General features: G+C 40.3%; 1 protein-coding gene across 1 annotated transcript; it reads right to left on the reverse strand.

Moving 5' to 3' along the window:
• TUNAR (transmembrane neural differentiation associated intracellular calcium regulator) lies at window positions 1-27,837 on the reverse strand (the record flags this gene model as incomplete). Its single annotated transcript, XM_084207648.1, has 2 exons — window positions 1-186; window positions 27,799-27,837. The coding sequence occupies 2 exons, from the start codon at window positions 27,835-27,837 to the stop codon at window positions 1-3; spliced, it is 225 nt and encodes a 74-aa protein (XP_084063774.1).
• Window positions 27,838-27,984: the final 147 nt, after the last annotated feature.

The raw sequence follows: 27,984 nt of genomic DNA on the forward strand, positions 1-27,984 counted from the left end.
TTACAACGTTGTATAAATATACACAAAAATGATCACAATGAGGTTCAGAATTGTCCCAATAATTCCAAGCATTGCCAAGATGGTTTCTTCTTTGCTTTCCTTTTCTTGACTGCCTTTATCTTCTTCATTTCCACTAGTGATTACCATCTTGGTGGCCAGTTTCTTTATCCTCCCCTTCAGAATAACCTAGATTTAGGAACAAAAACATCAAAATGGATTATTAGCTGGAGTATAGGAATTCATGTTAATAGTGGAGCCAATGGCAGAATTTTTGCCCCATAACACATTTTATTAAGAATTCACTTGAAAATAATTAGTATTTCTATTAGCTGTTCAGTAAATAATCAAAATTGCAGTTCAGCCATTCTGTGGTTTACTTACAACCCTCTGCTTATGTGCCAGTAATCACTCCTAGCACACATAACAGCTGCTATAACATTATAAAACTGGTCAGAAATGCACCATGAGGTGTGACTCCTCCAGCATCTGTGGGGACTTTGCCTGCACTGGGATCTTGCCATGTGCTAGAGACCCCATATTTACACTTCAGTGCCAAGAAGCGAGTGAGGGAAATAAAACTGGGAAGACCTTGCTTCTCTTTTTACTAGGAAAAAAATCATTAAAGAGAAAGGCATTTTGTCTCCCGATGAGAAGGAAGACAGCAGTGACTTCTTAATAAATAATTCAAAATAAAAGCAAAACCAAAATAACATCCATCTTGGCTTTTATTTTCCTCGTTCCTAATGTATGATGAAAAGTTACTTGCAGTGCAGTGAGCTGAAATGTATTGATCTGCCTGCAGGGAGAATACAGCCATTTCCCAAGCAACAGCCCCAGCCTAAAAAAAGAAAATTCCTCAAATGTGGGACGAGCCCTGACTCCCAGCACAGCTGAAGACATAAACAAGAAAGCTTCCTTGGTCTTCCCACCATCTGATTGTTCAAATTAGAAGTGGATAAATTCTTATCTGTGTTTATCTAACACTGCAAATTTTAATCAGTTGGGCAAACCAGAGTGTCCCAGAAAACTGAAAAAGGTTGGCTGGTCTCCTAATGCCAACTGATCTGCCAAGATCTGGGTTCAGGCAGAGCCCTGCTGCTGTCTTCCAGGCTACAAACCATATCCCATCGTATTTCTGCAGCAGAAAGCAGTGGTAGGATGTAGAAAAAAAAAATTGTTCCCCAACAGCTCCTTCCTTAAAGAGGGATTTGATTTGGTCCTTTAGTGGACCCTCATTCCTTCCTCCACTCACAGAGCAAAACCAGCACCCAGGCAGTGCCCATATTCAGGGGGGTGAGGGCTCCCCAAAAACTGCCCACCACCTCTGTGGGCACCTCCCCTGCAGCTGGAATCATCAGAGGGGAGTCCTGACCTGCAGCTCCTCTGAGCTGCTCCTGCACTGCACAACCACAGAGCAGCAGCCAGAGCACTCAAAGGATGGAAAGGACTGGGAGAGGTAAGGAAATCCTGCAACGGAGAGACTAAGGGGAAGAACTGAGGATCCAGACAAAACAACCTGTATTTTTGTCACACCTGCAAGTTGTTTATGTATAGGACAGAGAGTGACTGCTGGCAGCTTCCTAGAAGTGTTTGATTCCCAGCAGGTACAAGGGATTAGTGGCAAGCAAGGCAGAAGTCGAGCTCTGCACAGGCCTTTGTACTTACAGTTGCATTAGCATTTAGGTGTTTTGTCTTGTAACCAGTGGATCAGAGGAAAAAAATAACAAGGGAGTCAGGAACCTGAGAGTACCCACAGCAAACAGCAGTCAGTGGGAGCAGGGGCCCCCAAGGAGAAGGGCATCAAACATCAGAGCATGCTCATCCAGAAAGTCTTTGGATAACCTGCCCCAGGAAAGCAAAACTTCACAGGCACCAGGTACCTCACAGGGATGTGGCTCCAGCTCTCAGAAACTGTCCCCCCAGAGTTCCTTCAGCCACAGCCATCTCCAGCTCTTCCTGCACGACCTACTTCCAGCAGCAGAAGGGTTTTGTCGTAATTGCCCCAGCTGATGTCCAGAGAAGGGTTTGGCTGCACCTGGTGTGTGTCCTTCCTATCTTGTTAATTGCCACTGAGCAGTCAGTGGTATCTTAACAAGCAACTTGTCCCTGGGAAATCTCAGGAGAGTTCCTGCCAAAGCCATTTTCACTAACGTCACAACCTAAGTGCATCCACTCCAGACCACAAACCCACATCCCAGGCTATGGCATGCAGCCATTACTTCATCCACAGAGCCATGAGTCATTTGGATATTCTGTTCTTTTCCCCTTCAGTAACTGGAAGGTTTTCCCTCTGGCCAACTGTTTGCATTTCGCTGTTTATTTGAGAAATCAAGTAGGATTACAAATACAGTCTGATAAAGTCCCAGGCCTAGAATGGAAGGATATGAGGGGAGAATGAAGCTCTTTCTGGCTGGTTCCCACAAGAGCTGAACACTCCTGATTCAGCACACTGGTTCCCACAGAAATATGATCATACCCAAGCATCTTGTGGGTCAAGCCTTTCTGGCTTGAAAAAAGCCAGAGAAGGTACAATTTGACTCTGCATGCCATGCTTTGGGCAGTTTCCCATTCACACCAAAAAACCCACAGAGAGTGGTGCAGAGCCCCAGCTCTCAAGGGGCAGCTTGGCTCTGCAGCCACTGGCACTCTGAACGTTGGTACAGTGACCCTGCATCACATGTGCTAGGAAATCCTGACTCCAGGATTAATGTGAACAGAGGCAGCACGGGGGCTCAGACAGCGTCTGATCTCCTGTTATTAATATTCCCATTCTTTTCTTAATAAACTGTGCAGCACAAAGTCACTATCAAATTCTCTCCTGCAGAACGCTAGATCCTAAAATTAACATCCATCTAAAAAGTAGCTAAATAATTCACAAACGAAGGAGACATATCAAAGGCTGTTAGATACAAAGACAAAGCCTCTGGCTTAGCAAATCCTTGAGTTGTGAATTTTTTGTAAGCTAAGAAATTATTCTGGGGAAATACCACCACATCTTTGCCTTATTATTAAAGTCTCTCCCAGGCACCCATTACTGGCTAATGAGGAAGGCAGAGGTCCTTGGGCTGCACAGTCTCTGATCTGAGGCTGTACAATCCCGTTTTTCCTGTTTGCAAGTTGTACTTATTAGCAAGGAGATAGTGGGTGGTTTCAGTTCAGGTGACATGAATCAGACTGCCAGGTTATTTCTGTCCCACTAAGAAGCCTTAACTGAGGGAGAAGTCCTCAGTGTGATGCAACAAAATATGCAGAGAGATGGAACATCTGGTGGCTAGAACATGATGAACAACAAGGGGGCATCAGCAGCTGAGAGTTTGCAGAGGGGCTGATGCCCAGTGTGATTTGCTGGAGGTCGTTTCTATGCGCCCATGTGCTGTATTTGGCTCACACTATGGTGCATCCTGGGACTGCATCTTTTTTGAATGAAACTACACCTGAAAAAGGGCTTTCAGCCCGTGGCGGTAGGGATCCAGACAAAAGCTGGTGTGAAGTAAAACCCCCAGAAAATACATAGTGTGGGCACTGGCAGCACAGATTTCCCTGGAGGGATTGCTCCAGCAGGTCTGCACTGCTCTCCATTTTATACATCACCCAAGCTACAAGAGGCAGCACACAATGGCTTGGTCTTAAGAGGAGTTTAACATTCAAACAGGACATGACTGGGACCAAACACAATTATATTAATACTTTGCCAAATATAGCACTGTTGAAATTAAGGTAAGCGTTGACTTTGTACAGTGAGGAGAGCAGAATGAAAATTACTTCTCCATATGTAAGGACTGACCTTGGGAGAAGAGTAGCACGCTCCTAATGGCAGACTCAAGCCTTTAACCTTCATAGGTCTCATGCTCAGAGTGGCATTTTTGCTAGCTGAGGTTTGTGGGTGTTTTTTGCTACTGGGGAAATACTTGCTGTCAGTTTTTGTATAATTATCCCAATTAAGAAAATAGAAAAGTCATCTGGCTTTCTGGGTATCTTTTCTCAGTTTTTATTATTCTGTTCTAGAAATGGATTTCATTTATTTGACATTATTTAATATTTTTATTATTCTTTTGACACATTTTCCCTTTTATATTTTTCTGGTGGTACTTCATGCTTGACAGAAACATTCCTTTTCCTTACCCAGAACCACAGCTAGAACTGCTCAGATAGGAGGGCTAGAGAACACTAAATTTACCATTTCTTTTAATAACTATCCTTCTTATTTAATTGCTACTTCATTAGGAAAGCACTTTCCTGCCACATCAAAATTAATGTCTTTCCTACTTCATTTTGTAAGATTCATCATTAACCCAACATCAGCCTTTTTACAGATACATATTCCAAAAAGCTATCCATTAAAAGATAAATATTCTCTGTGTTCTGCACTGCACATGGGAGACAAGGACAGTTCAGTGGTTAGGACACTCCTTACACTATTCATCTTCTTGCACTTCTGCTGACTTCATTCCTTATATCTACAGTAAATCCACTTAATCTCTCTCTGCCTTAGTTTTTAATCTGTGGGATTATTTGAATGGGTTATTCAGCCTTCAGCAGAAAATGGTCCATAACAAAAGTGGGGCCTCGCAAATATTTTGTTTCCATATTCGTTCCAAAACAGGAACACACTAACATGAAAAGTTTTATATCCAGCTGTGCTATGAAATACGCCCACTACCATCCCCCCAAATCTGGGGAACATTCTGCACATCACTGCCATTGCAAACAATCCAATGAACCAGGAAAAGCATTTCTAGCAAAAGATCTTTTTGCATCTCTTCACTCAGCATGACTGATCTAAAGGTGATGGCTTGATGGCAGGGCTTTGGAAAAGGCAGTAGCGAACGCATGTTTGAGAATTTACTGCAGTATGTTTGTCACATCAAAGGTACAAAGCACATCCCTCACAAAGCACCTGCCCTGACATATCTGACAGTTTTTTAATATGCTGGCACCTTGACTTGATCTTGAAAAAGTTTTGTAATATTAAATAATTTCTCCTCTAAGTCATTACTTATGAGCTCCCCAAAGAGGCTGCAAGTGGAGGGCTCAGCCAGCAGAATCTGAGCTCCTGGGAACTCAGAGAAGGGGAGAATCATCCAGGCTCTCCCGGAGGCCCTCAGTGCTCCTTCTCATCGGCCCTGTGCTGCCATGTATTATCTGGCACCTGAAAAATAAGAATGGAAACTTCTGAAAACCTCCCAGGGTCAGATGCTCAGCTGGTACAAAGCAGTTTTCCTCCCCCAGCACAGCTCAGCCACCTCCATTTACATCAGTTTTGGGTATGGCTCCTTGTTTTCAATCTACCTTGAATATCAGTGAGCACAAATTTTGCATTCTTAATCCATAAACACAGACAATCACCAGCCAAATTGTTTTGATATTTAAACTTGTTTACAGTCCCCAGGCTATTAGTTGTGATGACACATTAAGAGATAAGAGAGCTTTAATTTTCTGAGGATAGTTCCACCCTCTGGGGATAAGAAACACGCAGCGGAAACTTGTTTTGATTAGCAAACTGAAGAGGGCACAGAAATCACACACAGCAGAGTGTGAGTGCAGATGCTGCTGGAGCTGACACCTTCCCTTATCTCACAAACAAGGCCTCGAATTACCAAACAGGGAGGAGAGGCTCCTCGAGGATTTAACCTCACTTGAACATCACAGCCAAATGCAGTTTTGTTCCTTTCCTCCTAGTAAGCACTTAAAACCTCTTTTTCCTCCAAGGGCAAACTTGGGAAGTTGGGTGCTTGTTTAAATCCTGGACAGCCCCCAAGCAAGATGCTGAGCGGGGCACTAAGTTTTGCTGGTTGTGATGTATGGGAGGAAGGCACGCTTGGCACACACATTTGTGCTTGTTTGCTGTTCTCTTCTAGGGATTACATTGTCACATTCTCACTTCTGTGGCAACTTTTTATCTGCTCTTGAGGCTTGTGCTGTTTGTGATGGACAGTCCTCTCCTAAGCTCCAGTAACACAGGGTACTTGTCAGCTATCAGTCAAGATCCTGCTCAGAGAAGCACTGGTAGGTGCAGGGAACCACATTTGCATTTCTTCTTAGAGTTGGATTTCTTCTTTCAGTTGGGAAATGAAAGACACCATGTAAATGCAAGATGAGGCCAAGAGAAGCTCTGGGTTATAAGAAGCTTGACTAAAACTCATCCAGGCACAGCAGTGTGCACAGGCACTGCACAGTATTTATGAATAACTGAGGAATCAAAATGGACTGAGCAGAAATTAATGAACAGTATTAATCAGTATACCCAAGAGAAGCAAAGACCTGCCATAAGAGAAGGGAGAGAGGAAACTAGGAAAGGTGCCCATGGGGAGGTCTTTCATTAGAGAAAAAAAAAATCAGAAGGAACAGGAATGTGAGCCATGTTCAATAACACTCCCCAGCAGTGAGCAGAGAGACCAGTGCCTAAAGCAATGTCTCAGTGGAGAGAAGACACAAGCACTTATGTAGTCCTCAAGCAGGAAAATAAACCCACATCAGATTGCTGCTATGCTGCAGGTTTTAGTCAGTGGGAAATACTTACTATTTATAGCACTAGAGGATATTTCCAAAGGTCTCAGCAATGTGAGACCCCCTCTAGAATAAAGGGAAGCACTCAGCAGCAAAGAGGTTACTCTGAGAGGGCAGAATTTAAATAAGTAATATATTACAGGGCTCATCCTGCTCTTCACCTTGGGTCTGATCCAGTTTGTTCTGGCAGCAGTTTTTGTCCCCCAGGCAGCTTAGAACTCAGGGGAGGAAAAGGACTTGCAGCCAGTTTTACAGCTCTTCCTTCTCTTTATGTCTCTGGAACTACTCACAGCCATGATATACTCAGGATACCTAAGCTCTATTGTAAATAAATCAAATATTTTCCATACAAATATCCTTATCTTAGGAACAAAGCTATAATCCATAGCAGAATAATGATCCTCAAGCACCAGGCTGTTAGTACTGTGCAGGCAGTGCCATCCCCAGCCTCACTAACAGCCTTTGGTTCCTCCACCTACAGCAAGGCTTCTCACATGAGGATTCATAAGGCTTCATGAGTCCCAGGTTCCTGGACTCTGGAAGAAACAAACCTGCCCAAAGGGAGAGCAAATTACCCTTTAACCCACAGTCCTTTCCCTTTTGGTATGAGATGCACTATGAAGAATGAATCAATTGTTACAGATCAAAATTAACAGTCTATATAAAACACAACTGGAGGAAGCATATATGATTAAAAGTCCAAATTTAACAAGCCTAGAGCTTAGCAATTTTCTGGTTTAACCTGAAGACTGGTGAAAATTCAGCATGCTTCTGTTTGGTTTAGACTGGCCTATTTGGTGTTCACAACCCATTTTCCTGATACACAGCACTTTGCTTGGTTGCTCAGTGCTAATGCTCAGGAGCAGAAGTGTTTGACCCTCAGTAGTACTGTAGCACACACTTGCCATTTCCCTCCTTTTAAATACTCATTATTTCTTTTCAGACCTTTAGATTTCCACAGCAATACTTGTGTAAGTATTGCTCAGTTTTATTAGAAAAAGTCAGATGGTCCAACTTCTGCTTCTGTTTGTTGTTCACATAGGGGAAAATTAAATCCTGGCTTGCTGGAAGTTGGTGACAATACTCTCTCACATTTGCTGAAATCAGAGTTCAGGGGCTGCCTTTCACTTCAGGAGGCAACAGGAAAGTCTTTAAGCTGAATAGATAGAAAAATTGGTTGAATAAATGAAAAGCAAGGAACAACTTTATCCCAGGAGTAGCTAAATTAGTGCATGGATGCAGCTATTTCTAGTAGCATCTTATTCTTTGACTTTGGTACCCAATATTGTTTTCTTTCTGTTCTGGTATTTTGCAATCTTCAGTGAACTTGTCACTACATTGTCCTCTAGCAATGATATCAAAAGATAATTAAGGGACTTCTGAAAAAGTATCCACTTATTATTTGAATCTATTTGTCACTCCTCATCAGGCAATTTGGTACAAAGTGAGTAATTGGCTTTTATTCTTCAGGCCACCTAGAATGTTGTAAGTCTTTAACCATATCCCTGTAGCCATCTTTTGTCAAGACTGACAAATCCCAGTCTGTCTGGTGGTACCCTCATACAGAGGCTATTCCATGCTTTTGGTTATTTTCCTTGCCTTTCTCTCTGGCTTTTCTGTTAAAGTGAAGGAGTTCTAAGCAGCAGATGGCAAAACCTTTCTGGGCTTCAGGTATTACTGTCCAGGCTGTGAGCTGAAGCTGTACCGTGCTTACTCCAAATATTTTATCATTTACACATATCAAGGTTGGCAGAAAGGACAGTTTTCGTTCAAAGAAAAAAGAAAAAGAGAAAAGAAAAAAAAAAGAAAAAGAAAAAGAAAAAGAAAAAAAAGAAAAAGAAAAAGAAAAAGAAAAAGAAAAAGAAAAAGAAAAAGAAAAAGAAAAAGAAAAAGAAAAAGAAAAAGAAAAAGAAAAAAGAAAAAAGAAAAACTAACACTTCTCCCTATCACACACCAGAAATTATGATAAAGATTTGAAGTTTGAAGTCAGAGTCTCTCTTCCAGTCTTTTGCTCAACTTTCCTGAGGTTAACAAAGCAGAACAATAAAAATCTATCATGAGCACATCTGGATGATGAAAAAATCAGATATAGAAAAATAAATAAACAAACCAACAAATAAATCTGTAGAATTCCTTAAATTTGCAATTTTTTTCCCCAGATAAATGTAGTATTAGCTGAAACAGCTCTGTGAAAGAATGAGATGCTAAAGTATCACTATGATTTCAGACCTATTTTTCTATTTCAAGGGCATCTCCAGGCTTCTCTTTTAGGAGAAAAAATACATTGAAGCCCTGTACAAGGAAAAAATGCAATATCCAAGTCTCAGAGAAAGGCAGGTCTCCGTTATCTGCCAGAAGGCACATAACCTCTGTCATAAGCAATTTGAAGATCTGCCCTCACCACTGCATGTTGGAATGGAAACTGAGCTGCTTCAAAGACATTTAAGAAATATTAAGAGAAGGGAAAGTGACATAAATTTATATTAATTTGTTGCTATATAATATTTCCAAGTTCAGCCAAGGCCAGAAGATAATTTGGCCTGTAACGGATCAAACTACCTTTAGCTCAGATGTGACCCCTCCTTACAAAATAAATGTGTTCAGAAGCCTGAGGGATATAGAAGTAGAGTTTCTCTAGGAAAGTCTTTTAGTGTGTAGGTAAAACAACAATCTATAAAGACTAAAATCTCCACTTTTACTTCCATCTATATCTTTATTCCAAAATTAATTACTAATAACGGGTATATTAAGGGACACTAGAAATAAATCTAACCAACTGACACCTTCTGATTTAGGAGAGTTTTGTTCAGGGTTTTCAAAAATAATTTTAAAATTATAACTGTTTGGTTTGAAATTATACTTACCAGCCATTTGTCTCAGGAAAAATATTTTTTTGGAAAAAAATTCCCTAGTTTTGCTGTATATAGGAATGATACTTGTAAACCGGTTTTTAATCCATATAAAAATCTGACAATTGTTTCTGTGAAATACTCAAATATCTTCACTTTGAAGCAAGGACTGTATTTTCAATTTTGGTTTGATGGTTTGATATAAGTGCTGAAGAAGGTTTTGTGTGTCTGAAAACATGTTTATTTTTAAGTGATAGGCTTTGTTTATTTTTAAGTGATAGGCTTTGTAAATTACTTATCTTGTAATTTCTCTTCCCGTTTAATTACTCTCCTAGCCTGGTGCATCCTTGCAGCCCTCCAATAGGTTGAAATGACACTGATAGTTTTCCATAAGAAAATCTGAACAGCAGAAGGTTTTAATTTTGCTTTTAAAAATAAATTTTTTGGGTTTTTTGTCATTAATATACAAAGACCACCCAAAAATGCCACAATTAAAGGTGATCCAGAAAGAATTCAACCTCCATCTTTTCACGCATTATCAGGCTTGAGAAAGCACTGAGTTCCAGCTTCAGTCAGAGCACCAGTCAGAGCATTTCCTACAGAAGAGGAGAAAAAGAAAGCTTTTTCTTGTAGAATGTTTCAATTTTTTTTTTTAATCTTTTTTTGTATGTCAGAATTTAGATGTGTCAGGAGAATCTGAGAAGAGGAACAGCAGTCTTTTGTCTGTAAGTCTGAGACACTGCTCTGAGGAACAGGACAAGCTGCTCACACAGTGTTTTTCAAACCCGTTCCCCTGGTCTGTGCTTCTGGAGCCTGCCTTGGGCCTGGGGGTTGGAATATCTGAAAGAGGCAACTACTGGCCTGCAGTGTAGGGGAAGGTAATAGGAGCTGCAGGATGTCCTCTGCCAGGTTCTCTGAAAAATTTACATTAGACACCCACAGTTATGGATACTTGTAATCTTGCTTTACCAGGGAGCAATGATACTCAGCATTGCTACTAAGATCCTATAAATGGAAATTAGTCTGTTGGCATGTGGCAAGGACCCACACGGTGGAACACCCTGGAACGTCCCAGCGGGAAATAATTTTGCCTTCACAGCAGAGTCTGAACTATGCCTGGAAAAGAAATTCAAGTATTGAACTCACAAACTGAGTCATTTATTATGGGCACCGAGTGAGACTCGGATCCTGCGCAAAAATAGTCTGTGACTGATGCACCTGTGCAAGGTGGCAAATTAATGGAGTAGAGACAATTGTGCTTACAGCATTTCTTAGCTTCAAGTGCTGAGCTGGACAACCTTGATAATGTTCTTTTCACATACTGTTTTGTGTGTAATTATTACCTGTATCAGTCCAAATTTAAAAATAGAGCATTTCCCTATTGAATGCCTCTTTTAGGATGCATTCGCAGATGAATTTTAAAGCTTCCAATACCCTGCAATTCACACTGAAGGCTATTGGCACTGTCACAGCAACACCATCCAAACTCTGAAATTCAAAGCCTCTTTCAAAGCCCTGGGATGAGCACTCCAAAATGGAGGCAGCTGAAAATCCCTTGCCACTTGTAAAACATTAGATGTAATAAGATAAAATAGCAGATAATTTGAGGAAGAAGCTAGTTTCTAAACCAAAGTTGTCAAACTCCAGGCAACCAACTCCCACACCTTTTATCATCATCATTAGTCATTTATATTGCAGCAGCATGCAGCAACCCCTGCTGACGTCTGGGCTAGAAACCAGACACAGATAGTGAGAATGATACCTAGCCCAAGCAGCTTGCAAAATTACAACAGTATGAAGTATAAGAAAGGGAGGGAGGAAGAACAGAAGGTTGAAGTGGGTTGCTGAAGGTCGATTTGCACAAACCTGGCACAGCCAGGAGAGTCAGAGCCTCGATCCATGGGAGCAGCTGCCCCTCTGGCTCGTGCTCTGAGTGAGCATGGCATGGGAGAGAGATGGCAGCTTGACTTGTGCAGGTCCCCTGCTCCTGGGGAAACAAGCTGGTCAGGCCAGGAGTAACACATTTGGGAAAACACAAGGGAAAGGTGACCCATCTCCCCTTCGGGTCTTGGGGTAGAGCAGAAAACTGGGATCTGGGAGAGAAAACGTCACAATTAACTCACAAAATGCTCTGGCAAGGCCATTGGGACAGGCAGTGAAGAAAAGAACATGGGAAGAGCTGATTTTCCTAACCCCTGTGCACTGGTGCATTGCTATAGTAAGTGTTTGCTGTTGGGAGTTGTGGGTATCACAGGCTGAGGTTGGAAGGGACCTCTGCAGGTCACCTGCTCCAACCCCCTGCTCAGGCAGGATCACCTACAGCCAGTTGCCCAGGACCATGTCCAGGAAGCTTTTCAATATCTCAGAGATGGAGACTCCACAACCTCTCTGTGCAACCTGCTCCCCTGCTCGGTCACCCTCATGGTTATGTGCTTCTTGAGCTGCAGAGGTTTCCACGGGGTAGCAAAAGATTTCACCTTGCCAATGGAGCAGAGTTACTTGGATTCAGTTCTTTTTTCTTATCACTTATTCTCTTTAAAAAGATACAACTTATGTGGCCACAGATCTGGAGAGATTATTTGCATATGTCTCCCAACTGTACAGAATGCCTAACAACCCAAATCTCTGTCTGCAGTGGGCACTGTACTTTATAAGGAACATACTTTGATAGCTAATGTAATGCAACATACACATCATGTTGCCTCAAGGTCATGATAAATTGTATCTGTTTATATGATGCATCTTGACGTACTCTAATGTGGTGCTGGTAATTTAAAATAGTGACCATATAAAATGTGAATAAGACCAAGAACATAAACACAACTTTCACTGACTTTTTGTATTAGAGGATTCATTAGCATATTGGTGATTATTCACAAGGATTTCAAAAAAAGAATGTATATTTTGCCACATTTTTCTTCAATGGACACCAAGTCATACTCCATTCACACAACCATGAGTAAAATTACTGCTAAAAAGAAATCTAATCTGGATTTATGACCCCAGAACAGAGAGCCAAGTTTAATCCTGTTTTTTTTTAACATATAATGGATTCATTAAAATATTGCTCACATTAAAGAGGCTGCTAAGAATAAATAAAATATTCACAGTATCTGAATTATGCAAAACTGGTCATTGGAATTGATTGTTTGTAGGTCCCAGAAGCCTTATAACACACAGGGAGTGCACTGAGTGCCACTGAACCGGTGTGATAAATAAATAAATAGCAACTTGCCTGGAAACAGTGGATTGGATAATGTTTCTTTAAACTTTGTTTTCAAAATGTAGTGTTTATGTGTTATGAATTGTTGCCCAAGATGTTCCACATGTTCACGCAGACCTGGGTTTTATTCTAGCTGCTGTCATACTATGCATATTGATTGATGCTTTCTCTGTTAAGATCCTTTGCTCACATTTGTAAAGTATCCATTTGGCTTTACCTGTATTTTTAAAGCCAGATGATCTTCTAGTGAGATTTTGATCCATTTCTTTCCCTTTCATGCTCTAAGGTGGCATCAAGGAGTGTTGGAATGAGCTCATTTGGGTAACTGACCATACTAGTGGAAAAAATGTTTATGGTCACAGACCATCTAAAACCCATGGAAAACAGTAGCCCTGTTCTTCAGGCTCTGGTGAGAAAAAGGACTTTCAGGTGTTTTCAGTTCATGACATTTGAAGAAATTCTAACAAATAGAAAAAAAATCTAAGAATTAAAACAAACCAACCACTTAGGCCAAGCTTCAAAGGCTATTTGAAGGCTGAACTGAATATTAATTCAGATTAACCTGAAAATGCTGATCAAAATCATTCATACTCTAAAAGAATGTTTAAATTTTCTTCAATGCATAGGAAAGAAATGGAAGGCTGCTTGATGGGCAAAAGTCAGTGCTGCTCCAAATCTGGACTTCTAGTAGCACCTTCTAATGAATACTCACAGACACTGGCAAATATAATAAACCTATTCCAGGATACCATAGCATTTGCAGATATTATGGTTTTAAGACCTATCTGTAATGTAGATTAAACAGGCAGCCATACTGATAAATGTTAGATGTGAAAGAAAAAAAGAGTACATGACTGAAAAATTGAATGTGCAAAGTGCTTTAAAAATACAGTGTCACTCTACCAGCCATTCAGAAAACTTGAGCCAAAGGAAGATGAAAAATTTTATCTAAATTCATGAAGCTGCCCACTGCTCTAGAGAACCAAACCCTTTTTCTTGGTTTCCAGATCAGCACCCTGTTCTTTGGACCACATTTTGTCTCTGCACCCTCTGGTTTAAACTGATGCAGCTCATCTTCAGTTTATGCTGGTTGAAGAGTTGCAGCATAAGCTTTTTAAGAAGTCACTTTGCAGCACCAACAATTTAATTCAGCTTAACAGAAACATAGAAATAGAAACAGTAAAATGTCTTTTGACCTTTGCTGTTGGCTACAATCAAACCCATGCAACAAAGAGAGCAGAGTGGAAATGTTGGACATATGCTCAAGATGAAAAAAAAAAAATTGGGCTTGTAACACAGAACACTGGAGAAAACATTCAAGAACAATCCATTGTGCTGAGAATATTATTTCTATAAGGCTGAAAGGGTCAGTGTCAGATTATGCACTGTACAAGTGCCAGCCATAGAAAAAGACCCACTCACAGGCCCTACACTCTGGGCAGAAGGTCACTAAACACTGTCAATTGATCTGTGGCTCTAGAGACTCCAAGGAGGGGCACAAAAAAACACCAAATAAAACATGCAGATTTATTTTTGTTCATATACCAACTACTTTGCTAAAGGTGATTTATAAAATCTTAATAATGACACTGTCCTGTCAATCCAGTGTTAATTGATGCCAATGATGAAAATGAAAATTAACTCATAAAAACATCCTTAAACAAAATTCCTCTCTATTTCCTCCTGATACAAAAACAACCCTCCAAAGATTTCTCTTTGTTTGAAGTAATTTTTCTCCAAAGAATTCCCAGCTGTTTAATTGCTTTTACACAAGCCTGTCTAGCTTAAGAACTCAAGCTAAGTCCTACTTTGCTTGTCCTATCAGTCCTTAGCTCCACCCAAACTTCCCTGACACAGGTGGCATATCCACCCTTGTGCTCCTTGTGCAGGGATTTTGTGTCACCCTCTAAGCTACTCTTTTTTAAGCTGACACCAAAAGCCATGGTGTGCATGCCATGGTCCAAAGAGAGACAGTTTTTGTCACCCAGTGACTTTTTCTTTTAAGTTTGGCATGGGCATGGCCTCAGCCAGACCACAGACCTGGCTCTGATCTCTGTTAGCCTTTCTGAGATTTGAACCATACTCCTCATTTCCTTAGAACTCCACATGTCACACACACAATCCCATATTTCACACAGAAACTCGGCACAGTGACTGGTGACTGAAGTGCAGCCAGCTCTGGAGGGAAGCACAGGCAGTTACAAACCACACAGCCATGCCAAATGGTCCAGAGGAGAGGAAGGGATGCAGATTTTCTTCTGAAGAGAAAGAATTTGACAAATTTGTACTGGGAAACATCTTATTCCATGAATCAAAAGATGCAGCCCTTCTTTGCCAAAAACTGGGGAGCCTGAAAGCTCATAACTCTACATTAATGCAGCAATTATATTAGATTTCCTGTACTTTAAAAACCTGAGACAAAAGTTTAACATTTCTGGCTTTGCTTTCTAAATAGAAAGTGAGAGTTGCTCTAGACAAACTCCAATTTAAAATCTCAGCAGGGCTGACAGTGGTATTGAAGAAGAAAGCTTTTCACAGTACTAGCTTGTGGACTGATTTCAATAATGGACATTTTCTTTCCATAGATCCAATATTTATACTCTTGTTGTTATTTTAAAACCTGCCTGGGGACACATAAATCTGCCTGTATCATAATTACATTTACCTACATTTCATGCCTGTAATCAAACTAGGACCTATGGCAGAAGCCATGGGAATATTGGGCAATCTATTCTGCATGGATAAGAAAGACTCCAGGTATTTTTCCAAAAGGATAATCTATTTTATGGATAATAAATTAAATTTGTCATTTTTTTGGAAGCTAATGTTTTTTCAGGAGAATTTTTTTTTTGCTTATTTCTGAAAGTAAACATTCAAAGGACTCCTGAGTCTTTTTTCTTGAGTTCATGTGTCTCTTTCTTCCAGTTTCTCCTAAATTCTGGTTCCTTTCTCCAGTCCTTGCTTCTCTGGAGCTTGCAGCACTGTTTGGCAGGGGTGGAAAGGAAAACAGATGCAGGCTGGTCAAGTTCTTCCAAGAGAAAGCTTAGGGTTGTACAGCTCATAGCTCCACTGAAACCCCCAGAAATAATCCAAGAATCAGGCTTTTTATGGAAACCCACTGGCAGTGTTTTACTTTTAGTACTGCTGCTTCTTGAACTACAAATGTCAGAAGCATATCTGTAGTGATGCACTGCTGCAGGCTGGCTTTGGGAAACCCTTCATAAAAATCTGTCAGTGAGGCTGAGTAAGTTCCCTCCTCTTATGAAGTCATCCATTCTGGTTGCAGCTACACTCTGCATCGTCCCTGGGGCTAAAGTAAACATTACTGAGGAGAAAATGTGCATGACTTACAAATCCACAGCACTTCACCACATGCAGATATTTGCTAATATTTAAGAATAGAACAGCTTTCTCGTAGGTACCTGCATTTACACTATGCTTAACCAACACATGCCACCTTCTGTACACTGCACAAGCAGTTAAGAACAAACTCTTCTACACTGCACTTGGATTACAGTTTTGGTGGATGCTGTTGCCTGTCACAGGAAGGATGTTTGAGTGGCCAGAGCACCAGGTGGGGACTGAGGAGTCAGGGCCTCTGGGGCTCCTCTAAGGGCACCTTCATGAATACAGGGACACCCCTTGCAGTTGGGAAGCTGGTCAGCATGAACAATTCTGGTCTGAGAAGCTGTGTCTTTGCCCTCCCTTCATATTAGCACTCTCTCCCCAGTCATACACTGCTGGGACAATGCTGTGCAGAGCTACTAAACATTTTGTTAAAGAACATGATTGCCATCTTGTCAAAGCAGTGTATGGGCTGCCTCTTCCTCACTGTTGCCAGGTGGTAATTGCCAAGAAGGAAAACAGGGATTTACAAAAATAATTGAGCTACATAGATGGCACATTGCCCTTTCTTGAAAGCCATAATCCCTCTGTTAGCACAAATCTCTGCTCTCTTCCTTCTGTTTTCTCATTCCTGACTTCTTGTAAAGGTTAATTTTGATTTTTTTTCTTGTGTCATTTTGCTGTCAAAACTGTAAACACTAGAATATCAATAGGCATCACATCAAAGGAAGATTTACAGATTATTTGTCTTCAATGTTTTTTAACATTTTACCATTTTTTTTAACAGTACAGTAAACAAGGTATTTAAAACTTTCCAAACAAGGCTTATAAATTCATCCTGTTCCAACTTTTCCAGCTTGCAGTCGTTTATAGTTGACATCAGCTATTTCTCTGCTACAGTGACTGCTGCAGGACTGCTGCACACATAACTGTGCCCAAGGTAGCTGCCACCAAGCCAGGTGGAAGCAGAAGTCTCCTAGAAAATAAAAGGCCTGGACCCCCATGAGGAGCAGCTTCCTGAAACCACAGCCACATTCCTGCTACCGCCCTGAGATGCACTCTGAAGTGATTGCCCTACCACCTCTCCCCTGCCTGTTGCTTAATCCAGCTAGATCAATGCCAGCTGGGTACATTTCTACACATTGTTTAGTGCGAGTGTAAACAAAGATCTAAAATGGAGTTTTGCTATCATTTTACAAGGAGAAAGAAGAAATGAGTTCCTTTCATTATTAATTATTCTCAGGGAGTTTTGCAGCTGGCAAACAGGCTGCTTGAGAGAAACAAAACAAGAGGTGTGCTAAGTCTTGGAGATACCCAGCTGTGGAGCAGCCATTCACATACCAGTGGAGATGTGTGTGCAAAGGCATTGTGCAGAGACACAGAGATATGCCCTGAACATTTGCTGAAGCCCCAAGTATACGACAGGTAAATAGCTAAAAGAAGAAAGGACTGGAAGGGAAGTTCCAGATGAAGAAACAAAGTGCAAAGCCAAGGTATATTTGTATTTTCTACCACAGCAACTTGTACCAGTGGTGAAGATGAAACAAGCCAATGTTTTGATCCAGCTGTGGAAGAAATCAGTGGCACAATTCTCACTGACCATCAGGTACTGGATTAGGTTTTGAAATCAAAGATGCCCAGATGAGCAGCAGTGGGAGAAACAAAATGTACTTTGTAGTAACCTGGTCACCCAAATTGGCAGAGTATGTATAGACTCTACAGAGCCCTGTGTGAGTCCCTGAAAATGAGCCAACTAGTAAGTTATCAGTTCCAGTAACCTCAAAGAAGACCATGCAACCATGAAGATTCACAGAAATTCCCATTCTTTTGTCGATCCTAATCTTGTTTAGTAACAGCTTATAAGGAGAACAGCCCCTGCATCATACTGCAGCATGGCTTTCTAGCTTAGGTAGTTAAGAAAAAGTACAGTTACATCCAGAGAGACATCTGTAAAGATCCTCTTTTGCAAGTGATCTTCTCTGCAAAAGGCTTTAAAGATAATGAAAGTATTAATCATTAATACCAAAAATCAACATAAAGTTCCACATGTAATTCTGAAAACTGGGACCAAGTATGTAGTCAAGCAGACAGCGAAATTAGTTACTATCTTTTTGGCATTCTGTGTGCTTGCAGCATTAGTTATGGCAGTTGCATTCACTTAGAATTTAATTCTCTAGAAGAGGCTGTTTTGCTTATCATTTCTTCTATATCTATCCCTGTCAGACCCTGATCTCAATAACCTGTATTAGCTGCAATCTATGTGATAAGCACAGAACAAAAAGGTTTCCAGATTTCAAGCACACCCTTCTCTTGGTAGGATTCACATTCTCGGATGAGCTTTTGCTGAGCCTTGCAGCTGTTCTGAGCTTCTGCAGCTCCTGCAGGTGCAGCAGGGCCAAATCCTGCCAGTGGCTCACAAAAGCAGCTTCTGCTGCTGCCTCCTGCCCACAGCCAAGGACAGCCCTGAGCTCTGCTTGGCTCACTGCTTTCCACTGTCCTTCAGGACCTGAGCTGCACATGTACTGTAATAGATCTGAGAGGTTTTCTTTGAGCCCGTGGTCCTGTGCAAGCATAAATCAATGTCTGCATTGAATTCTAGGTTATGTGAAAAGCACCAGCTTTGCATATTTGTCCTTTATCATCCAATCAGTAGGCTAGAAGCAGTAAGTCCAAATCCTGAGAGGGTTAAGCCAGTCAAACTACATCAGTGAACACGGTCTGAAAGAGCAGGCATTGTTTGGCATGTATCTTAAGCTGTCAGGAGGAGCAGCCAGTGAGCAATGCAGTACTTGACCTGTCAGCATGATACAGATCATTTACATAGCTTTTTACAAACATTAACAGATTAATCCTCACCTTGGGACACACAAGCAAGGTTCAGTAGTCCTGACAAACAGATCTGGAAGCTGTCTCCCACGGTGATGGTAACCTGATTTCCAGGAGGATCAGCATCTTTACATCTTGTAAAAGCAAAGAGGATGGGACTTCATACCTCCAGACCAGGAGAAAAAGAAGTGTGAAGCAGATAGCAGCTTTGGCCCAACCTCTTGTGTTTGTGAGGAACTGGGGCTGTGGGGACTTTAAGTGCTCTGTCCTGGCTCCTGTTCAATTCCCAGCAGCTGTGACAATCACAAGTAGGATGGTAGCCCTCACCCCTGCACTGAGGACACAGGAGTGTTCATGTGCAAAGAACTGCATTTCACACCCAAAGCCTAAAGAAAAGTAAGCAGCTGAAGTGGAAGAGTCCTACCTGGTTGTGATTTCCCTCCCCAAACAGTTACCCAAAGCATCTCAGCTCATCTCAATGGGATCATTTTATAACAGAGTAGCAGTCATCGTATGAGTGAAAACTGAATTCTGAGCACAGAGCTTGGGCTTTGCATTGAGGAGCAGGGAGGGTCTGTGATGGATGTGGCCCCAAAGATCATACTGACAGAGCACATAGACCTAGAGACAAAGTGGCACATGGCCATGGCCCATGAGGCCATGCTGGCTGGCTTTTTAATTACATGAGAGATGTGATTTGCGCACACATTACTTATGCAGCTGAGGTATCTGGACTTAGCAGCATTACTGAGGGCTGGGGAGCTCTCTGTAAGCCACAGGGAATTGGGAGATCAGGTCCCTGGTGAGGCAGGACAGGGTGTGATCCCACAGCTGTGACCCCTCACAGGGGGGACTTGTGCATGTATGCACTGAGGGGATGAGAATCCTGGTTGATACCCACATGCAATGCATGGATGTACCCAGGTGCACTGTCATAGGGTTTAACCATGTATGTCCACATGGACTGGGAGAAACACAAAAAAAGAACAAGGGAAGATGAATCTGTACAAGCATCTGGTAGAGATATGTGGGCAAGGAGGAGAGGATGCCAGATTCTTTAGATATGCAGTAATTCATGTGCTGTAACTTGGCAAAAAATTTTAACTGATTTTAACTGAAGGTCTCTGTTTTATGAAGGAAATTGCTTATTGATCCTGTCTGTTTGCATCTTATTCACACTGTGCTATTCACACGCCTAACCTGGAGAGGTTCAGAAAGGTTGTTTCTCTCTTCACACGCAACTTGACTTCTGCAGGGAGGTGCTGCACCTCCATGTGAGGTTGGGAGAGTTTGTGAGGTAAGGAACATGAGTGCTCCTGAAAGCACTCATTAAATCCCGGTGATGCCCATTGGTGTGTCTTCTTCATGTACTCATAACATCTGCTGAAAGCCAGATGAGAGGTCAGAAATGGATTTGGGGATAGATTCAGCAAAACCATTGTAGGATTCTCTCTGTACCATTACACATGGTCTGCTTAGGTTTATTTTGCTTTTTTTAGTGATGCCTTTTATCTATCTCCCCTTTTGAAACACTGTAGATGTGATTGGTGGTCTTTTACTAGCTTACTAAAATTCAGTGAGGAATGGAGCAGATACTCAGGACCCTTCAGCATTAAACATCCATTGCATGGTTTTCAGGGTGGGGCCATCAACTAAACTGAAAGACAACTGTGATCCCTTAAAATTCTTTTACAGAATAGACCATCCAATCTCCTCTGAAGCGCTCATGCATTAAAACCATGCAAAGAGATACACCACTTTACTCAGTCTGGGTGGTCCCAGTGAAATGAGACATTAAACCATGCTGACATTAATAATGTCAAAGATGCAATGATCACCTTTATGCTAAGCCAGCAACACCTGAGAATGGCTCCAGAGGAACAGGTACAGTGTAATTGTCATACATTTCCACAGCAGTGTTTTCATAACTCATCCAGCTGTGCCAGGCTTCAGAGCACTTTGGTGCAACCTTCCACTTGCTATGGAATGAGGTCACAGGACCCCAAACCAAATGGGCATGACATTACTGAAAACCTTCCTTACAGAAAGGTTTGTTTTCTAGCTTTCATTAAAACACAGAGAGGACAAACTGTGTTCAGCAGCACAGAAACAACGCTATCCTAAGGCCCTTTGTGGTCATCCATTAAGAGCCACTTTCAAGAATTATTTAAAAGCCTTTCTGAAATCCTACCTTCCTCTGCTAAGTATTTTGTAGTACTTCTGTACTCAGTGAAAAGTTACATTTAGTGTGAACACTTGAACAAAAAACCTTTTACCCAGTGTTGGTTTTAGATGCAAGGTAAAAAAAGGAATTCCAACACACAGCTCTTAGACAGTCTTGTCACCAGATTTCCCATTCAAAAATTTGCATGGTTTTGTTTTCAAATATTAGGCTTGTCTTTCTTAAAAGAAATTTTCTGGTATTCTTAACACAGTTCAGTAAAATCTCACTTTGCAGACAGTATTACTAAGTTTTGGGATGTGTCAAAGTCCTAGTTTTTCTCATCAAATGTATAACTTTCACATGGAGAAGGAAGTGTTGTTTTTCAGTATCTAAAGACATAGGCATAAAATGACAAATTTTCAGAATTCAGAAGTTAAGAATATGGATTGCATTAATATCCTCTGAGGCTCTTACAATGAATGAATTCATTATTTATTTTTTATTATTTATGTTGATGGCCTTCAGTTGTTCTCCAATATTTCTCAGCCAAATAAAAACCACTTTACCTGTCAAGTTTCAGTAATTACCCAACTACAATAATTAGATTTACTTTCCTGGCTCCTAATGTTGTGGAAAATAAACAAATATTATAAACCCCATGGTCAGATCCTCAAAGGTATTTGGATACCTTGTTCCCTCTGGCTTCAAAAATAAGTACAGTCCATGTGATATGTTAAGTTCTTAAGCACCTGCATGTGAACTTAAATACCTCTATGTACTCTAATATCCAAGGTTCAATGGCAAAAATTGCCAGCTTAGCTAGAAAAGACTTTCAGAACTTTGATGATATTTACAGGTAACATTAGGTCTAGTTTAGTGTGGAAGGCTGAGGTAGGCTGAAGATGACCCTCTGCAGGGGTCACTGTGGATGAAATCAGAGTGCAGGTGATCCTCCTGGCTGCTGAGCTCTCTGCACTGGTGAAAATTATTTTGAAGCAAGTTATGTAATTCCTTACTACAGTGGAGTATGTATTGACAAAAGCATTCCTTGCTAACATTTTTCCATTATAAGCCTGTAAAAAGTTTATGTCAGAAAAAATAAAAGATTATACTTGGTGCAGTGAGGTCCATTTTAAGTTCTCTTCTCAACATTTTGCAGGAATAAAACCAAAGTGAGATGAGATTTCCAGTAAAGTACTGTTTTTAATCAGACTTTCATATTCTTCTGCATTAATATGTCACTGGGTAATTGGGCAAGTCCTGTACTTGTCAGCATCCAGAGGCATTTAACACCTGGAGCTGCACAAATAGACTGACGTGAGGCAGATTTCTGGGATACTCTTCTGCAGAACTCATTCCAAAATTCTGGCATATTTTCAAAAAGCTATTTTTCCTTCTTGACATGTAGAAAATTTTTCTGAGTTTGTATTAAGATGACAAGTCAGATTTTTTTCCCCCAACTTTAAATGTAATTTTAGCTACTAAATACTTTCCATGCAAACCATCTTTTCATTTCTCATAAAGAGGATACAAAACTTGATTACCTTGGACAGAAGAGGCATACCAGGGTTAATAAGAATAATAATCACTGTTAGGTATCATATTCTCTCTTTCACCTATTTTTTCCACAACTGCTGGATTCATAATGACCTGTGTGGACTCCAGACATCAGTCTTTTAATTTACCAAAAGCCTTCAAAACCATTGCATAGCCCCACAGCTGTCCCTGAACCTTGACAGCATAAACAGGTACATATGTACATCCCCCAGAACCTGTATGGCAGGTTTAGGGTATTTATATTTAGTAACTTTCTGTTTAATATAGGATCTACTTCCCCTGTGTAGCACAGCAATTACATAATTAATGGTTACATTCAAACAGAATGGCTCGGGAGAGAAAAAAAAGAATTTTTAGGACAACTGTGTCAGACTGGAAAGGAAGTATGCATCAGTAATTCCCTTTCACATTTGATACTTCAGCTAGTATTAACTTAAAAGTCCAAATATAAGCCATTAAGCAAAGAAATGAACAAAATGAAGACCAACCTTGCAGGGACAGTGATGAACTGAGAATAAGGACATTTGGGTTCAATTGCGAACTCTTCCCTTGGCAGCATAGCTTTGGGCAGTTTCTTTGTCGCTCCCTTCCTTATCTATTTAATAAGGATATTAATACTAGATTAATTCTACTCTTTCCTGCGTGCCTTTTGAAGGCCTCTTGAAGGCTTTTGTAGTAAAAAGCACTGCTTCTGGTATCTGTAAAACTCAGAAAAATAGAGGCCTGCTTTTTGTTGAAGATACAAGAAGAATTAAAGGAGGGAATCGCCATCAGAGATTATGTTCTACCATGGGCCTGGTGAGAACTGCTGCTCAGTGTCAGTAATATGGGGCTAGGCAATATGTGGTGCTAAAGATGACCCTTCAGAAAGCTCCTGGTTAAAGGAATGACTTGTAAGAGACAATAAATATTGGGACAGCTATAAAAAGATCTAGTGAAAAAAATCACAACAAAACACTTTCCTGTTAAAACAAAAAAACAACAACAAAAAAAAAGATGTTGCAAAATTTCACTGAGAAAACCAGATAAACAGATATCAGTACAATTTCTTGAATTTCTTGTAACAAATGGAAGTCTGACTGAAAATGTCAAAATAAAATCTTGTGTCATTTTGACATCAGCATTTCCAAACATATTGATTTTTAGAACTTATCATTTTTTTAGAAAGTTCAATTTTTGATCCTGGCTTATGTAAAATACAGATGCTGATCTACAGAAATTACTTGGCCAAGAAACATTCTTTCTGTGGACATTTACACTTAAACAACAAAACTTCAAGTTTCATTTGGGATTTGTTTTGGGTTTTTTTCAGGCCTTTCCAAAATCAGGTTTCTGCTGGATCTTGAGTAAAGACAGCTCAAGGCATTCAGGAATAGAGGGAATACTTATGTCCCACATTTTTCTGGACTGGAAATAGTTACTGCAGGTGTGGAAAATATTTCCACTGCTCAGTATAACTTCCCTGACAATGCAGATGGTTCAAGCTTTAATTCATACTGTTTATCTAAAGAAATAGTCCAATGGACTGAAATGAAATCCAGGTGTTCTCAGCATCAAACCTTTACTAAAAGTATCTTAAAAGAAAAGGAATTTACTAATTTCACTTGCTTTAGAATTGACAGAGAAAGCCAAATGTAGCTGTTGTGCAAATTTTAGAATTATTTAAAATGTCACTAAAGTGTCTTAAGCCACAGCAAATCATGGGCAGCAGTAATGTCTGCTAAAGAAAATGAACACTCTGTTTACACCTCATGTAAACCCTTCTCTCTCAAAATACACACTCTTAAGAAAAGAATCCACTATTATCACAATGTATATTACAGGGATAAAATAAACAAAGGAACCTATTATTGCATTAGTGTACTGGATACATATTAACTTTCTACCATAATGCATAACCTTGTGGAGTAAAAAAAAAACCTATGCAAAAAGGAACTGCTCTTTACAAATGACAATTAATTAAATATTGCTTGTTATGTAATATATATCCTAATAATATAGACATTTATAAGCATGCAAAATTGCACAGAGAAATGGAACCCAGATGATTTTATCCTATTCCTATTTCAATAAATCTCTATATTCTGTAGGAAGTTTACTACAGTTATGATTTCATATTGTGTTTCTGTACTGTAAAGATAAATGTTCCTGGATCAACAAAAGAGCAAAACATCATGTATTAACTAAAAAATGAACATATTTAATGTAGTAAAAAGCTGGATAAGTATCCTTGAACCTAATAATAGAGAGAATTTTGTAATATCAGTGATGTTTCAAATGAACCCAGGATGGGTTCCTGGAAAAATTGACAATACCCAGTAGCAATGTTAATACTGTCAGAAAAAATAATAAGACAATGAATGTTTCCAATAAGAATACACTTTGCTTTATTTTGGAGGCCACTAAAAAAGGTAAATTTTTGCATACTCTGATAATTTTTCTCTAACAATGTATCTGTACAGTTGCATGATCTTTAAGAATGTAATTAACCTATTTTTCTTGCTCTAATTACAAGGCAAAAGATTTGCATTGGTAAAAAGAAAAATGATTTTGTTTAGAGGGAAAATCCAAATTATGCCTGAAGCCTAATAAATCTGTTGCCATGACAATCAAAGAGCCTGGTCTTACAAAACCTTTTAGAATTTATCCACATGAGTAATTCTTACTCACTGTGCTAGTTTTGATCTCTCCCATTCTGAGTGACCACTGTAAGAGATGGAGTCTAAAGTCAAGGGCTAAATGAACTCAACAGAGATTTTGTGGACATTTCTGGATATTTTGCAAGGGTGATCCATAGATTAGGCAGTGATATCTGCATGTTATATATAAAGATGGGAAGGGAGGGTTGGTTAATAAGGATGTACTGGATAGTGTGGTACCTGAGCATGATGTAAATGGTGCAGAATAAGAAATAATGTGCTGGGTTTAGCTGGAAGAGAGTTGGTTTTCTTCCTAGTAATTAGTATGAAGCTATGTTTGGTGCTAGAAGCATACTCACAATATACAGATGCTTTATCTCTTGCTGAGCAGAGCTTTCCCAGTGCCAGGGCCTTTGGTGCCTCTCATCCTACCCCTCCAGAGACTGGGCTGGGGCTGCACAAGGAATCGGGAGGGAACACAGCTGGCACAGATGGCCCCAACTGACCCAAGGGATATTCTGTACTATATGGTGTCATATAAAACATGTAAAACAGTATATAAAACAGGGGAAAGACAAAGGAAAAGGGGAGAAGGAATGTTCAAAATGAGGGCATTTGTCTTCCCAAGTAGCCATTACACACAATGGAGCCTGGCTCTCCCAGAGATGACTGAATCATGGGAAGTGGTGAATAAATTCCTTGCTTTGCTTTGCTTGAGTGTGTGTGGCCTTTGCTTTGCCTCACTCATGAGTTTTCTCACTTGTACTTTTCTGGTTCTCTCTCCTAACCCACCAGGGGGGAGTGAGCAAGCAGCCCTGCAGTGTTTAGCATCCAGCTGGGGTTAAACAATAATATTCATGCAAGTTGTTCCACTGATTGACATAGAACTGCTGATGTGAGGACAGGTTTGCAATGGGCAACTTGAATTTAGGATGCAGTCCTTGTTCACATAGAGAGTTGAGGGGATGACTTCTGGAAGTAAGAGATTTTTTTCTGACAGTGAAGATGACATTTATGGGTTGTGTTGTTCTTTCTTGGTTTTACTTATTGGTTCTTACACTAGTTACACATTTTAGATAGTAAAATACACAAAAATTCTGCTTCAATGCACAAGTATATGTGATTTGAACGTTTACTCCTAAAGTCAAGGCTGATTCCTCTGAACCCTGTTGAAATACTGTCACACTACAATGTGTTTTTTCATCTGTGCTTCCTCCTGCTGCAGTGATTTGAAGAAGCTGCATTACCATTCTCTCTCTTTAAAAACTGCCTTGTGGAGTCCTCCATCATACAAGGAGGAGATTTATTGGGAACTACTACAAAATTACATCTTTTGAATCGTATTAAAGCTCTGATTCTTGTCCTTGAGTCCTGTGGTGGCCTGGCTTTTGTGTTTTGGCTTTATTTATCCTTCCCATCCTGAAAACCTGCTGCCAGGAACCTGTCCTCTCCATATCCAGCTGCACAGTCCATGACAGCGGCCACTCAAACCTGCTCCTGATCTTTTTCCAGCTCCATCAAAAGCAGTCAGATTTCTAAGGGGTTGCCCTTAGAGTGGAGGCAGGCCCTTACCACAGTTTACTCAAGAACCACTCAACTTTTCAAACTCAGTGATCAACCAGGATGCATAAGAAAATACATGTGTTTCACATCACCACTATATCACCTTTTAGTTCTACCCAAATTTCTACCCCAAATAAACCTGGAAAAGAAATCTGCTCTTCCATCCCAGTTTATCAATTGTGCAATTCCTGATCTGCTAAGCAATTTCTTGACAATGGCCCTAAGGATTTGTAAGTCAGGTAGTTATATCTCCTTGCACTGCCCTAGCACCCTTCATCCACGAAGACAAAACCACATTACAGTTATTAACAAAAAATACCTTGCAATGCCCACTGAAGGTATTTCTAAAAATTCTCAACACACCTCTAATACACAGCAAAAGTTACTTGATGTGAGAACATCCCAAACTGGATTTGTTTATTGTATGACCTGGGTAATAATTCACATTTTCAGCTTTCTGACTTGGGTAAGAGGATCTCCCACTGTTTCTAAAACACAGCATCCAAGTCTGCACTTGGTAGTTGTTTCCCATGGAAACAAAACAGAATAAATCTTTTGTACCTGCCAGTATTGCAGACATTCAAAACCTTTCTGTAGCTTTCATTTACTAAAATAATATTACTCATTCTTGCATTGATATAGGATTTCTTTTACCTCCCATTTTTGCCTTCTAGTGGTCAGTGCACGACTGAGGGGCAGGGAAGGTATAGAACCATGACTCCAGAGAAACAGACAGAGCAAGAGAAGGAGGAGGCAGGAGGAGGGGAATGGAGGGAGGGAGGAAAAAGAGAGAGAAATGTCAAAGCGAATTCCTAAACATCCTCTTTAGCATGGAAATATGTACAGTACAGCTGCAGATGTTCCAGTCCAAGTGCAAATGACAGCACAGGTGTGCACAGACACACACACACATACACACTGTCACAAAGCAAGGGAGAAAGACAGAAATGATCTTACAAAGCTGCTGCAGTAATCAGGACACTTGCTCCTGAAAACAATCATTCAAGCAAACATTCTTTTGTTATGTTTGTACATTTTTTTAATTTTCATTTCACTATTGCTATTTTTTTTATACCTCTCACCACATCAGATAGTTATTATTAAAAGAAAGGAAAAAGGCCTTACCATGCAGTGCATCAGGAAGAGATGAGAAGCACAGAGCATGCTGCAGAGATTAAGCTCAGCATGGCATTCAGATATCCTTTGGAATTGAAGAAAATTGTCCAACCCATTCTTCCTAACAAAGCAGACAAGTTTTCTCTAGGCTTGAATTTTTCACCAGAAGACAGATCCTTACAGTGCATTATATTT

The sequence above is a fragment of the Fringilla coelebs genome (assembly GCF_963513975.1).
Source record: "Fringilla coelebs genome assembly, chromosome: 6".
NCBI lineage: Eukaryota > Metazoa > Chordata > Aves > Passeriformes > Fringillidae > Fringilla > Fringilla coelebs.